Below are 12,837 nucleotides of genomic sequence, written 5' to 3'. Positions count from 1 at the left end.
GGGGTACACCCTGGACAGGTCACCAGTCCATCACAGGGCCACATAGAGACAAACAACCACTCACTCTCATACTCACACTCACTCCTATGGGCAATTTAGAGTCACCAATCAACCTGACATGCATGTTTTTGGACTGTGGGAGGAAACCGGAGTACCTGGAGTAAACACTTTAAATCATTATGAATTTAAACAGATTACCCAAATAAAGAGTTGAATGAAAATTCTTCAAATGCTTAACTGCAAATTGAAACAAGTAATGTAATACAAGGAATGCTTAAAATATGTCAACAAAAATGAACAAATTCCTGAAGTACAAATACTAATTACCTTTTATTATGGTTCGATAGCATACTATAACAGAATATAAAGTAAACCAAGTGTATATTATAGTATTTACAAGGACAACCAAGATATCAGGAACAATTTGTGGCATGGACTGCTGAACCTGTAGTTTATTAGCCATTGGTGAACCTGTCTCCTACAGTGGAAAGCTGGATCTTACAACATAGTGACATGTTTTATTTGGATTAGGTTCACTTTTCTCTCCTTTATCTGGTGGAAAGAAAATCCTTACAAATGCAGCATTGGATTATCTTTAACAAGGTAGATGGTGACCTTATTTCCCTTTACTTTCTCTTTACAATCCATAGCTTTATAGTCACCAAACAAGATGTACAATATTTCAAATTATCGTGAGTAGATTCATACCACTTTCCTGTCTGACTGCATCTTCTTTAAATGATTTCCTGCTGCAGCGTAAGAGCTGTTACTTCGTTAATTGCTGTTGACTGATTGGATTAATGGCTGCTGATGCTGTTGCTGTGGAGAAAAGTCAAATGGTCTGCGGTTCTCAGTGTACCCATAAAGTCTTCGGAGGGCCACACGTGCTGCCTCTTCCTCAGCTGCTAAAAGTGTCTCCCCAGGACCTTGAGCCAGAAGCTTCTTATCACTGAATTAGCACACAGGTGAAGAGAGATTTAAAAAAAAAAAAAAAAAGTAAAATGAGAAGATTATACAATAAAAAAAAATGTTAACCTTTATTGTCAATAATCTGCATCTCACCCAAACCTCAGAAAAGTAATTTATTAAATAGGATGAGTTAGAGGACATGTCTGCTGTGACTTTAATCTTATTTATTTACAAATCCTTATTTGTACTGTTCTTTGGTTAGCAGCACCCACAACAGCACCCATACCTGTAAAGGCCAACAAAGTAAAGTGGCAGGACGGTGCTGGCTCCAGCAGACCTAATGAGGCGAGGCTCTGGTAGAGGAACATTCCTCTTAGTAAGCTCCTCTACAAGTAGTCCCATTGGGTTAACCACTGTCCACATATCAAACAGGTCCTTTCCTATTAGCTGAGTGACCAGGAAATCCTAGGGAGAGGAAAGATGGTGGAGGTAAGTGATTAAAATAAATGTTGTGTTATGTTTCTGCTGAGATGACAGTCAGTCCCCTGTCAGACAGATAATATTTTTAACCAAGACACTGAGTGTACATGATGCTGTGTAAACTTCTTACTCTTATGAAGAATCCAGCTCGCTCAGTTCCACTACTCTCCTGTAGAGCTCCAATAACTGCCATGAATGTGGAATGGAGCACATCATCAGGAACAGGAAATTCTGCACTCATGGTAAGGTCTTCTATGCCGAGATTACTTGCTACATAGGTCACAACTGCTGAACTTGTGAGGTGCGCAACAACACTCTCCACCCCCTCGCTCGGCAGGTTTGGGAAGCTGGCCCTGCACCAGTCGGTCAGGAAGCTCTGGGTGAAACCGGATCCCTTTTTACTCAGTTGAATATTATCTTTCAGAACAAGAGCGGTGGTCTCAGAGTCCACACCTAACGCCTGCCGCCTCTCCGTCTCTGCCTGCAGGTAACAAGGATTTATGAAGGCTGTTTTCAGAAGCTCCAGGGAGAAGTTCTCGTGAAGGCGAGTGCTGAAAGCTTGAATCTCAGCATGGTAATCCCAATGAGGCTGCTGACACCTGAAAACATGTCACACACTGAGTTAATTCTGAGCTGTAGCATCAAAGTAGGTCATATACACTTGTGAAAATTGGTAAACTCTGACCGGTGATGTTGTGGGTATGCAATAAGTAAAAGCCTACAGACAACCATACATTTTACACCTGTAGAAAAGTGTGTTTGAGGATTGTGGAGAAAACGTTATGGTACAAATGTTATTATACATACAAATTTCTTCAACATAAAATGATGTTATTACGCACAAAAAGCACAAATTGGGGCTAACGGGGGGCCCACCTTTCCCTAAATATTTGCTAGAGACGCCCTGCGTTTACTTTAAAAAAACAGAGTTAGCAACACAAACACTACTAAACAAGTCTGCGCTTAAAGCGACTGTACTGTCTATATACTGTCGTAAAAACACATACAGACTCATAGAGCCTGGCGAATACACGGACGGCCTTGAGATGCTCTCCAGTTAACTCTTGTGTTAGCTAACGTTAGCCAACGTTAGCCGTACCGTGGCTTCGGAGGCGGAGGTCCCTCCAGCTTTAACTTCCTTGCCATGAGGTGAGTGTACGCTTTCATCCATCGCTTTTTTTCTCTGACCTGCGTCACTGCTATATTTCTGCAGGCACGCTGACAGTGAATCCCTAATGTCAGCGCACCGCGACTTAGTATATACCCTAACGCCATGTTGTTGATTCGCTGACAACAGATTGCATCAGCTAAAAGTGTCCGACAAGGAACAAGAAACAATATCCAGCTACGATAGGTCCGAACCTAATGACCAAGCGTTACTATGGAAACCAACACAAACACAAACTTTAGCGGACTGCCGGGGGAAATTTACTTTCAAACAAGTAGAGATTTCTCCTGTTTGCTATTTTCATTCATTTTTGGCGATGTCCGCTGCTGAAGTCCACGAAAGAGCGGGTGATAAAACGGTGTTAGCCGCTGGAATGGAAGTTGTAGATGCGAACAGAACCCCTGTTAAAAATGGAGAAGATGTAACGACAAAGGATGGATCTCAAGAAAAACAGGAGAAAGGAGAAAAACAATCAGGGCCACGAATGACGAAGAAATTCCTAAAAGACCACTGTAAGCAGAACAAACTTTACTCAACACCTTGCCTGAATGACACGCTGTATCTGCATTTCAAAGGTTTTTCCACCATTGAGAATTTGGAGGAATACACAGGACTGAAGTGTCTCTGGTTGGAAAATAATGGGCTCCAGCGTATTGAGAACCTGGATGCCCAGACTGATTTGCGCTGCTTGTTCCTTCAGCAGAACCTCATACACAAGCTGGAAAACCTTGAACCTCTGAAAAAGCTCTGCTCACTGAATGTCTCCAACAACTACATACTCACCATAGACAATATCGGCTGTCTTCCTGACCTGAGCACTCTGCAGATCGCCCATAACAAGTTGGAAACCCTGAAAGACATAGAGCATTTGCGTCAGTGTCGGGCCATCAGTGTGCTGGACATGTCTCACAACCTGTTAAATGACCCTGAGATCATCCGCGTGCTTGAAGTCATGCCAGAACTGCGAGTGCTAAATCTAATGGGGAATGAGGTGGTGAAAAAAATCCCTCACTACAGGAAGACCATGACTGTGCGCCTCAAGCAGCTCACCTTCCTCGATGGTCGTCCCGTGTTCCCCAAAGACAGGGCATGTGCTGAGGCATGGGCTCTGGGGGGGCTGGAAGCAGAGCGCAAGGAGAGGGAACAGTGGGAGACACGGGAGAGGAGGAACCTTCAGGACAGCCTGGACGGCCTGGCAATGATTCGCAAGAAAGCCCAGGAGAGACGACACCTACAGGAGCTACAGGACAAAGGTATACACAGTTTTGCACTTTTCACTTTCCTGCGAAAATACACAGAGTAAATGTGGATCGAGAGCAGCTTTATAATCACTCTGCAGGGAGAAGGCAGAACAAATCAACTAGAACAATATTCTGATAACTGAAGTTTGTTGACTGGACATAAGACTGGCTCACAATAGTCTAGCTACAAATGTAAACAGTAAGAAAACAGTGAGACAGCTTGTGAGCTTATCTCTATTATTTTTCTGCAGGAAATATTTCACTTTAAAATATTATGGATCATTTATTAATGTTTATGGCATGGTAACCCTAACCGTAAAACCTTTTGGCTAATAATATGAACCACTAGGGACAGATAAAGTCATTGAACCAGCAGCAGTGGTTCCCAGTATTTACGTATTTGCATACTGGGCTACTTAAAAAGTGTTGTCTGTTTCGTTTCAGGCGAGAATGGGATTTCCACCACTCACTGTCAGGGAAACAGCACCAAGATTTTGACTTCATCGCAAGAGGAGAAAATCAATACGTTTGTGCAGGACAGCCTGAGTGCCCATGAGGAGTTCTTGCAGAATCAAGCCCCACAGAGGCACAATGGATATCAGCCAAACACTGAGTGTCTAGAAGCAGAGCAACCAGGTCAAAAGTTGCAGAATGAGCAATTACAGAAAAACGACCAGGACGAATCAGAGACAAAGCAGCCTGTGATAGATGAGAAAGAAGTAGGGAATGCTGACTTTCAGCCAAAAGGGGAGGAAGGGAGCACAGCAGCAGAGAAGATAGAAAGAGAGCAAGTGACAAAGTACAACGAACAACAAAATCAGTCAGATAGAGTCCAGTGTGAGCAGGGAAATATACTGAAGCATGAGAAGAAACAACCTCCTCTGCTTAGGGCAGCTCTTCCTGATGTAGTTGAGGTTGCACCAACACACTGTCCTGGACCACTGGTAACAGAGCTGGATGATTCAGAGCAGCTGGAGACCATTCACCTTCCACTATATCACTCACTGTGTATTGATGACCTGCCTGATCTGGATGATGTAGACACAGAAGACTTCATTGGTTTGTTCAAACCAAAAATAGAGGTCATATCAGGAGGCAGTGACAAGGATGAGTCAAATGGGAATCAGAGTGGGACCATCCCCACTTTGAGTCCTGCATTGCTCACTGAAAGTTCTAACAAGTCTCCATCATTGGTGCACCCAGATGATTGGGATGCCCATGAGCCACTGATATTTAAACCCCTGGGAAGGTCCAGAACAAGCCAAAACTCAACTCCACAGCACCAACTTATTGAGGAGCTGGAATGATTCTTTCAAAAATTAAACTACACGCTCGTAGGGCATGGCAGGGCATTGGCTGTGTGAGGCCAATAACTGCCAAAGAAGGCCACAGCTTTCATTTAAAAATGAATAATTAGCTGTTAGAAGTAGTGAAAACAGATGGTCTGTAATAAAATTATTTAGACCTTTTATCCATTTTATGTTTTACTTTTTCCCTTAAGGGGCAACACAAAGATTAACAACTATATCATAAATATATAAATGTCCAACAGATGTACACTAGTGCCACTTACTGTCAGTTTTCAGTAAATCAAAAGAAAAAATACCAACCTAGGGTAATATTCATTTATTCAAATAATTAGCATGAGGCAGAAATGATTAAAAATATAACAGTGTCAATAACTGAAAAAAGAAAAGTAAAAGTTACATTTCTGATAACATCATGTGAAATTGAGAGAAATTTGCTGTCTTAAAATAACAGCAAAATGACAGTGATGTGTGCATTTCACTTGATGCTTCAATAAAAATACAGGACAACACATGATACCACGTGTGTGGTTTTATTAAATTCTCTTACATTTCCCAGTTCCAAGTCACACATTACTCTCTCTGCAATAAATATTCAACATGTTACATTTTTGGTGAACTATGCTACTCTGCTAGCTCTGGATGAGTTCTTTCCAAAGCTCTGAGTGACATGAACACATATTTACAAATCATGCTCATCATCAAGGTATATTTGGAATAAAAATAAAACATGAGAAAATGTAGGCAGCTAGAGAGAAGAGTAAAAAAAAAAACTGTACATGTATTAAATAAACAAAAACAAAACATGAGCTCTGTGTGTGTGCGACCCATGTGGCAACACAGTCTGACACTGGGACTGAGCAGATAGGACTGAGTGCAGCAAGTAGCTATTATTTGACATACAATAAGAGATAGTACGTTCTCATGTCCCGTCACAGACCGGCTCTAACGTCGCAACCACACCAAGGTGTTGATGAGCCAGAAAGCTACAGTGACTGAGTACAGAATCATCTCCCTCTTTGCTCGCTCCTTGTTCTCCTCCTCCAAATGTTGGAGTCTTCGGTTCAACTTAATAAGCTACAGATAAAAAAAAAAAAAAAATTAAAAAAAATCATGAATTCACCATCATAGTGGTTCCACAATTAACTTACAAGATGGAGATAATGTATTTATTAAGCACTAACCTGACGTCGAAGTGTCGTTGCATCAATCACAGTCATGTCATCAGGACCCCCATCCAGTGTGGCTTCATATGTTGATAATGCAAGCCTTGAAAAGAGAACAGCAACAACAGAGGGTTTAGATAGCACATTTTGGATATACTGTGCAATCATTTTAAGAATATGTTTTTCTAATCCTACATCGCGACCTGAAATGAGACTAATGTAAAAAAGGATGAGAAAAAGGAAAAAGGAGCATGGTGAAGATTTATTGCCAGGTGAAATTACCTGGATTCATGCAGGGGGTTAGAGCTTGAAGCCGACCCCCCTCGCAGAGATGGTTTGCTGAAGAGGTGGAAAAAGACAGGGGTGGGAGAAGGAAAAATAAGGGAGAGAAACAGACATGGTAGAGTACTTTATACATGCCGACACAACTTGCATGTCCTTTGCACAGCTACACTCTATGTTGTCCTTGTAACCCTCAGGTTAATGTTTCTTTTTTTTTTTTTTAAAAAACACAAGTGCTTTAAAATGCCTTTTATTCATTATCTTTCCAAAACCAGTCACAAAAAGTCTACAGCTTTGGTTTTCAGAAACTGTTCTTCGGCCAAATGCTTTCACCAGATGCAGTCCACAGGAAGGCAAATATTCAAAAGTTCAGAGTTTCAAAAGGCTCAGAATTGTTTAAACAAATCTAATGAATATTTAAATGTTCATTTTGCTTAATAAGGAGCTCATATTCTCTCTGCAAACTTTATTGCTTAGTTTTGTTTGTTCAAAGCCTCTGTTGAGCCACGATCACATGTGCCATTTGGAGCAGAATACATGCTTGCTGCTAGTTCACTTAATATGGGCCCCTTTCTCATTCTCACTATCTCTGTCTTTTCTAATGATGGATTGACAAACAAATGTCCTTACTGGGAAAATTAAGTTTTCTCAAGCATTAACTCTAAATTAAACGTGAAAGCTCTTGGACAACAATGTTACATGTTAGTCCTCACAGTGATGGTTAATCTGGATTATCTCCAGAAGTCACAGCCTGAACCAAAGCCACAGATCAGAAAGACGCATTACAGCACAGCTTTTCTTTGACTAAGACATGCTGTATTAATTTTGTTACTCAAAGTTAAAAAAAAAAAGTCTGTTAAAAAATGGTCAGAAAGAAGAAAGCTTCCAAGGAAACTAAGGGCCTAACAGCACTTCAGAAATACCATTGAGTCAATGTGAAAACCCTCAATTTTCCCCAAACACAGGATGCTTAAGAGCAGAAATCAGAAAATTTAACACTCAAGAAAAAAAGATGACTAATGCAGTCTGGATTGCCCTCTGTGACCAAGATCTAGTAAGCCAATCCCCCCCCCCCCCCACATAAATGACTAGATGATTGGAAGGTCACCTGCGAGGGTTCTCATCCAACACCTCCAGGACCTGCTGGTAGGCCCGACGTGTAGTGGACTGGATGAAAGACAGAACACCGCTAGCGCTGTACAGGTTGTGTTCTTCCTCAGTCACAGTGAGAGGGGGACAAGGATGGACAGTTGCTGGGGGGGGTGGGGTTGCACTGCTCAGTGCCCACCATTAAGGGAAGCCAATTCAGAGAAAAGGGATGAAAGAGACAAAATAGGAAAGGGGAGGGAAACAGGAGATTGAGAGAAATAAGGAAAAATAAGCTGTCCTCAACTTTAATGACTATAAAAATCCCAAGTACAGGAATTAAAAATATTGTTGTATTGTAATTTAACCTGCGGTCCCATAATAACTAACACAACAGGACACAAAAACAGAAATGCAAACTGAAGCTCGTTTTGACTAGGTTACTCAATAAAGACCACTGTCTCATTCACTTTTCAAGCCAAACAGGGAGAGGTTGACCGATTAATCGGGCCGAATTTTGCCATTTTTAACACAATCAGCATTAGCTAATGGATGAATGTATTATGCAGATTAACAGGCAGGTGTATCTGCGGGCAACCTAGTATTATTGTCGTAATCCACCATGAACATAAAAGAAACATAGAAGGGATGGGGTGGGGATTAAAACCACCAGTAGGTTGAAAAGTTAACATTAATAATACAGTTGCTGACTGTTCTAAATGTGAACACTGGGTTTAACAAGTCATTATTATTAACATTAGCTGACTTAGTTGCACACTTGCCAGGTAATGAGCTAATTGATACAGTTTATTATTTTACTTTAAGTGGAGATAAAATAGCAATAACATACAGCATTATAAAAGTATTGTAAGTATACTTTAATACTTTATAATAGTCGCTTTGCTCCACGTGGCTAATTTGCATACATCAAGATGAGCACATGGCTAAATAGCAAACCACCTGAGTCATGTTTTTTTTGACGAGTTACACATTTTTCTAATACAATTGCAGCATGCAAACCCTCACTAGATGTATATACATTTTTTTCTTTCAAAGAAAGCAAGCAAGTTCAGATCAGAAAGTAAGGTAAAAATTACATGATTGAAACGCAGTGCCTATATTGTCTAACCCAATATTCAATTAGAATAATTTTATAAATTGATATGCGTCAGTTTATATGTCATATTAGGTTATAGACTGTGTGACTTGATGTTATGTTTGCTAATTGTTCAAAAACACAAAGAGGGAGCGAAAAGGATAGAGAAAGACAGAAAGGGAGAGAGCAGGATCGAGTTGGCAGAAAGACCACTGGGCATAAGGTTTGGAGTCTGAGCACCCCTGAAAGTCTGATCCTAGAAATTGCCTCTGACTTTTATACAGAAAATAAGACTACCCAGTAAAAAAAAAGTCAGCCAACATATTGACCAAAAAAAAAAAAAAAAGGCAACATAAATAGGTCATTAGCGACCCTGATTTCTTAATATCGGTATACCTATATCGGTCGACCGCTATAAACGGTTGGTGACCTCCTCAATATAAACAATGGAAGGTTATCACAACAATGAAGCTACAGAACCTAATGTACCTTAATGTAGTTATCTTAGTTGACATCTGAACAGCTCTGCATTAAAAATGTATAACCTGTATAAATGTAAATGTATAAGACTTTTTTCTTTTAACACTTTTTATTAGTTTTTTATGTCCTACAGTATTTTTCACTGAGTTGTGGTCTCAGAGTGTGTTTATTGACTAAAAAGCACTATTATTTTTCTCTTCCTACACATTCTTAAAATCAGGAAATGACCAAATAAAAAAGTATATATCAGTTGTATTATGATTATTGCAATTAATGGTCAATGACGAAAATAGTTCAAATCTGCAGTAATATTGAAAGCAGCAAAGGTTTCCACAACAAAAAGGCTTTATAATGGCAACGGACAGCCAGCTACTATATTTCAGAAAAACAAAGGGAGAGAGCATAAAACTAAAAGAAAAATGCATCATGTTAGTGCATGCTTATAGCACAGAAAGCTGAGTTGGTGCCAGGCTAATGATGCAGGCCAATAATCACGCAGAATCATTCCGCATCAGCTGACTGTTATGACGGATGGCTGCATTCTCACTGGCTGAGTGTTCCCGCCGTAATCGTCCTTGGGGCCGCAACTACAAGAAAAAAAAAGACAACTGATTTATGTAGGCGATGGTTTAAGGAAGTTACAATAGTCAGTGAATAGGTTTTATGTAACAATTTTTTTTTATTGTCACTTACCACCTCCTCAGTGTCTAGAGCTGTGCGCTGCTCATCCTCCAGGAAGTCCAGGGGTGTGAGGACTCTGGGTGGAGTTTTCAGTGATAGGGTTTCTAGTGGTGTTGACTGAATTAGGTCCAGGTCTCTGGGTCTGGAGAACTGTGGGTCATTACTGTCTCCTGGTGAAGGAAAGTGTTTGGATTGGAGGTCAGAATCAGATTGATATGCTTTCTACTTCAGTAATTATAAACAATGTACTGTGATACAAAAGCTTTAGGTGAATAAGGCCTTCTAGCAGTTTTCAGTTAGTGATATAACATACCATTGTGCATTCACAGTGTTTGTTTCACTTTCAGTCTTAAAAAACTGGCATCCTCTAAAGGCCATAAACAGGGCTCTAGGAGCAAAATGGACAAAGCCCTAAGGTACTGACACAGGAATATCTAGCACCTGTCAGCTGAAAGGCACCAATAACGTAGTTTGTGTATAAAATTAGACAGCACAGAAAATGCAGCCCCTTTATTCATACAATGTTAAACAATACGCCAACCTGAAATCACAATTCTCTCTGGGACTTGCATTATGACACTGAGGGGGACCTCCTGAGATCCAACATTATGGTCATCATGGTCTTGAGGAGCCACTTTGAGCATCTCAGGGATGCGCATCTTCTGGCTGATCCCCTCAGTGTATTCCAGCTCATACTGAATACGGTTCATCTCTGCCATCTCTGCTGTGGGGGAAGGGAATTCTGCTCCGTTCATCTGGCTGTGTGGGATGGTTTGTTCAGCAAAACACAGCTAAGAGTTACTCATAAAAACATCACAGAACACAACATTCAAGATCCTTGAAATACATTCATTTCAAATGTTTGTTTCTGCGACTACACCTAAATAGGACATCAAGAATCCCTTCAGTGATCTCAGGAAAAAATGTTTTAGCCGATGAGCTAGGCAGAAATTGTAAATGGAAAAACAGTCGTGACACTCTCTTAGGATGGCCACTGATTTTGGAGGACAGAACAATAAGCTACCTGAACTAGTTTTGCAACAATCTGGACTGTAACACACAAGAGCTCCTACTGCCGCTCCCAGTAAATGGTGATATGGTACCATATTGTCAACATAAATGCTAACATTCAATATAATGCATCTAGCGTTAGTGACAGCTAACTTGTAAAGCTAACACTATACTGACTGAATGGCTTTTATGCGAACATTTAGCAGTCTGTATAATCATTAGTAAAGTCTTCGTGGTTGACTGAGCTAAGGTTATTTTTGGTTTAACAGCTAACATCAGAGCTAACGTGACTTTAGCGCCATTTCAAGCTAGCGAGTTAGCTTCGAGCTCTTACCGTTTGGTTTGTCGCTAAAAGTAGCTTCTTCTACAAAGACGTGTTTGTTTCTTAAATTCTGAAAGCAGTCAAACTTTTGAGCACACCCCGAATTTCAGAGTTAGACTAGATGTGATGTAACTGTCTAGCATCTCCTGGTGTTGATGTGAGACAGGACCCTCCTCTCTTCTTCCTGTCCGAGCTCCAAACAGGATGTACGTCAGATCGAGGTGGGGAAATGACGTAATTGGTACCAAGCACTGAAATTACTAGGTGGTGAAATTCTTCTAATTTCATTTGTTCACTCTATCCCCCCAAAATATATCTAACGCCTCTAAATACCTAAAAGACTACTAGAGACTACTTACTATTTCTATGCTGTACCCTTAAAAATAACATTAGTTATTCATAATTTAGCCTATATATATAGCAATTTATTTGTTTTGATGCTACTTACTTATACTATACTTGTTTTTTACTGATCTCGATTTGTTTTTTTTCTGAGACACTTGAGAAGAATTTTAATATTATAAATCCAATATTTAATCTTATAAAACATGCAGCCTACACATTGTTATCACAGGGCCTACGTTAGGTATATTGGATAATTATTTATCAATTCATATATGCATTAAAATTATGTCTTTTCCTTCCTTAGATCAGTAGCCTATTGTTTATTGGACTGCATTATGTTCCTACAATGAACCAGAAACAGTTTTATACACAAGAAGAGAAGAATTCAAAATGTATATTCTAAATTTTGGAGGAGCCTAAAGGGCTTATTAGATAATGTGATATTAGATTAAATAGTGAATTTAAGAGATAGGCTTACATGACAGCAGAGTTGTCTGTGCTAATAGTCCCTGCACAGGTTAGTGTCGCCGGGGGTTTGGGGAGCTGGCCCCTCAGTGAATGTGGGTGGTGCGTTTACTCGGAATAATTCAAGGGCTGCTACTGACGTGAGACGAGTCGCCCCTCTGCTTGACCGGTAACGGGAAATCACGTCTCTGGAAATATCAGTGCAAGTTAAAAATAAATGTGAGCCATGTCTCCAAGAAGACTTCCATAAAAAACAGGATGCGCATCTTTTGATGGACACAGAGTCTGCGCCGATTTAATTTTCTACCTGTCTGTAACTGGCCGAAATTATGTTCCCAGATATTTTCATTTTGTCTGTGATAATACTCAGCAACATGCACATCGCATCATGTCTGGAACTGCAACTTGGAATGTAAGTAACTTTCTAGATCGTTTTATTTATCTGTAAGTAGATTTCATTAAATACTCCGGGGTGGGTGGTGGCTTTCTTACTTTTTATATAGTCCACCTTAAAATAAGACATAAAGCACGCGTCCTTGCGAACATTAAAAAAGTTTAGCCTCTGTAGCCCTAGTTATAAAGAACCAAACTTCTGCTTTGTGTCTTCTGTTTATAGTTTACTCTATTTAATTTCCACCAGGAGTCGCTATTTCAGGTTCGCTAAGAGGATGATTGTATGATGGACTACTGCAGAATAGCCGCCAGTGGAATGTGATTTTTTTACATAGCATGCACGCTCTGCCAGTGGTTTCCGTTTTTTCGTTTTTAAGGGAATACTTCCTATAATTAGCCTCGGAC

General features: G+C 40.2%; 4 protein-coding genes across 8 annotated transcripts in view; 2 read left to right on the top strand and 2 right to left on the bottom strand.

Annotated features, from left to right (window-relative positions):
- Positions 1 to 306: 306 nt before the first annotated feature.
- mrpl44 (mitochondrial ribosomal protein L44) lies at positions 307 to 2,709 on the bottom strand. Its single transcript, XM_026333591.2, has 4 exons — positions 2,489 to 2,709; positions 1,520 to 1,988; positions 1,196 to 1,374; positions 307 to 949 (listed from the first exon to the last, which is right to left on the bottom strand). The coding sequence occupies exons 1-4, from the start codon at positions 2,662 to 2,664 to the stop codon at positions 775 to 777; spliced, it is 999 nt and encodes a 332-aa protein (XP_026189376.1). The 5' UTR covers positions 2,665 to 2,709; the 3' UTR covers positions 307 to 774.
- Positions 2,710 to 2,743: 34 nt separating this feature from the next.
- LOC113146222 (dynein assembly factor 1, axonemal-like) lies at positions 2,744 to 5,267 on the top strand. Its single transcript, XM_026333577.1, has 2 exons — positions 2,744 to 3,810; positions 4,243 to 5,267. Exons 1-2 carry the CDS (start codon positions 2,874 to 2,876, stop codon positions 5,103 to 5,105), a joined length of 1,800 nt encoding a protein of 599 aa, XP_026189362.1. The 5' UTR covers positions 2,744 to 2,873; the 3' UTR covers positions 5,106 to 5,267.
- A 142-nt stretch (positions 5,268 to 5,409) lies between these two features.
- On the bottom strand, positions 5,410 to 11,427 carry mffa (mitochondrial fission factor a). Of its 3 annotated transcripts, XM_026333603.1 has the most exons (8): positions 11,242 to 11,427; positions 10,438 to 10,655; positions 9,909 to 10,066; positions 9,711 to 9,802; positions 7,662 to 7,826; positions 6,554 to 6,610; positions 6,290 to 6,374; positions 5,410 to 6,182 (listed from the first exon to the last, which is right to left on the bottom strand). In XM_026333603.1, exons 2-8 carry the CDS (start codon positions 10,649 to 10,651, stop codon positions 6,051 to 6,053), a joined length of 903 nt encoding a protein of 300 aa, XP_026189388.1. In that variant the 5' UTR covers positions 10,652 to 10,655; positions 11,242 to 11,427; the 3' UTR covers positions 5,410 to 6,050. The 3 variants fall into 3 exon arrangements, with proteins under 3 accessions (XP_026189388.1, XP_026189396.1, XP_026189405.1); XM_026333611.1 differs by lacking the exon at positions 7,662 to 7,826; XM_026333620.1 differs by lacking the exons at positions 6,554 to 6,610; positions 7,662 to 7,826.
- Positions 11,428 to 12,174: 747 nt separating this feature from the next.
- Positions 12,175 to 12,837, top strand: part of egfem1 (EGF-like and EMI domain containing 1) — a 43,914-nt gene continuing 43,251 nt past the window's right edge. For all 3 annotated transcript variants that reach the window (XM_026294791.1, XM_026294781.1, XM_026294771.1), the window contains exon 1: positions 12,175 to 12,451. In XM_026294791.1, the coding sequence (XP_026150576.1) occupies positions 12,369 to 12,451 (83 nt within the window). In that variant the 5' untranslated portion in view covers positions 12,175 to 12,368. The remainder of the gene's footprint in view (positions 12,452 to 12,837) is intronic.

This window comes from Mastacembelus armatus, chromosome 13, assembly GCF_900324485.2.
Source record: "Mastacembelus armatus chromosome 13, fMasArm1.2, whole genome shotgun sequence".
Taxonomy (NCBI): Eukaryota; Metazoa; Chordata; class Actinopteri; order Synbranchiformes; family Mastacembelidae; genus Mastacembelus; species Mastacembelus armatus.
The sequence above is the reverse complement of the archived record's forward strand: the minus strand, read 5'-3'. Positions and strand labels throughout refer to the sequence as shown.

Excerpts from the sequence above, each read along its gene's own strand:
- mrpl44 (XM_026333591.2), bottom strand. The coding sequence starts at position 2,664 with ATGGCGTTAGGGTATATACTAAGTCGCGGTGCGCTGACATTAGGGATT. Across the intron at positions 1,989-2,488 it reads CCTCCGCCTCCGAAGCCACG|GTGTCAGCAGCCTCATTGGG; the intron begins GTACGGCTAACG and ends ACATGTTTTCAG. Across the intron at positions 950-1,195 it reads TACTTTGTTGGCCTTTACAG|TGATAAGAAGCTTCTGGCTC; the intron begins GTATGGGTGCTG and ends GTGCTAATTCAG.
- LOC113146222 (XM_026333577.1), top strand. The coding sequence starts at position 2,874 with ATGTCCGCTGCTGAAGTCCACGAAAGAGCGGGTGATAAAACGGTGTTA. Across the intron at positions 3,811-4,242 it reads ACAGGAGCTACAGGACAAAG|GCGAGAATGGGATTTCCACC; the intron begins GTATACACAGTT and ends GTTTCGTTTCAG.
- mffa (XM_026333603.1), bottom strand. The coding sequence starts at position 10,651 with ATGAACGGAGCAGAATTCCCTTCCCCCACAGCAGAGATGGCAGAGATG. Across the intron at positions 6,611-7,661 it reads TTGGATGAGAACCCTCGCAG|CAAACCATCTCTGCGAGGGG; the intron begins GTGACCTTCCAA and ends CCACCTCTTCAG. Across the intron at positions 6,375-6,553 it reads AACCCCCTGCATGAATCCAG|GCTTGCATTATCAACATATG; the intron begins GTAATTTCACCT and ends TCTCTTTTCAAG.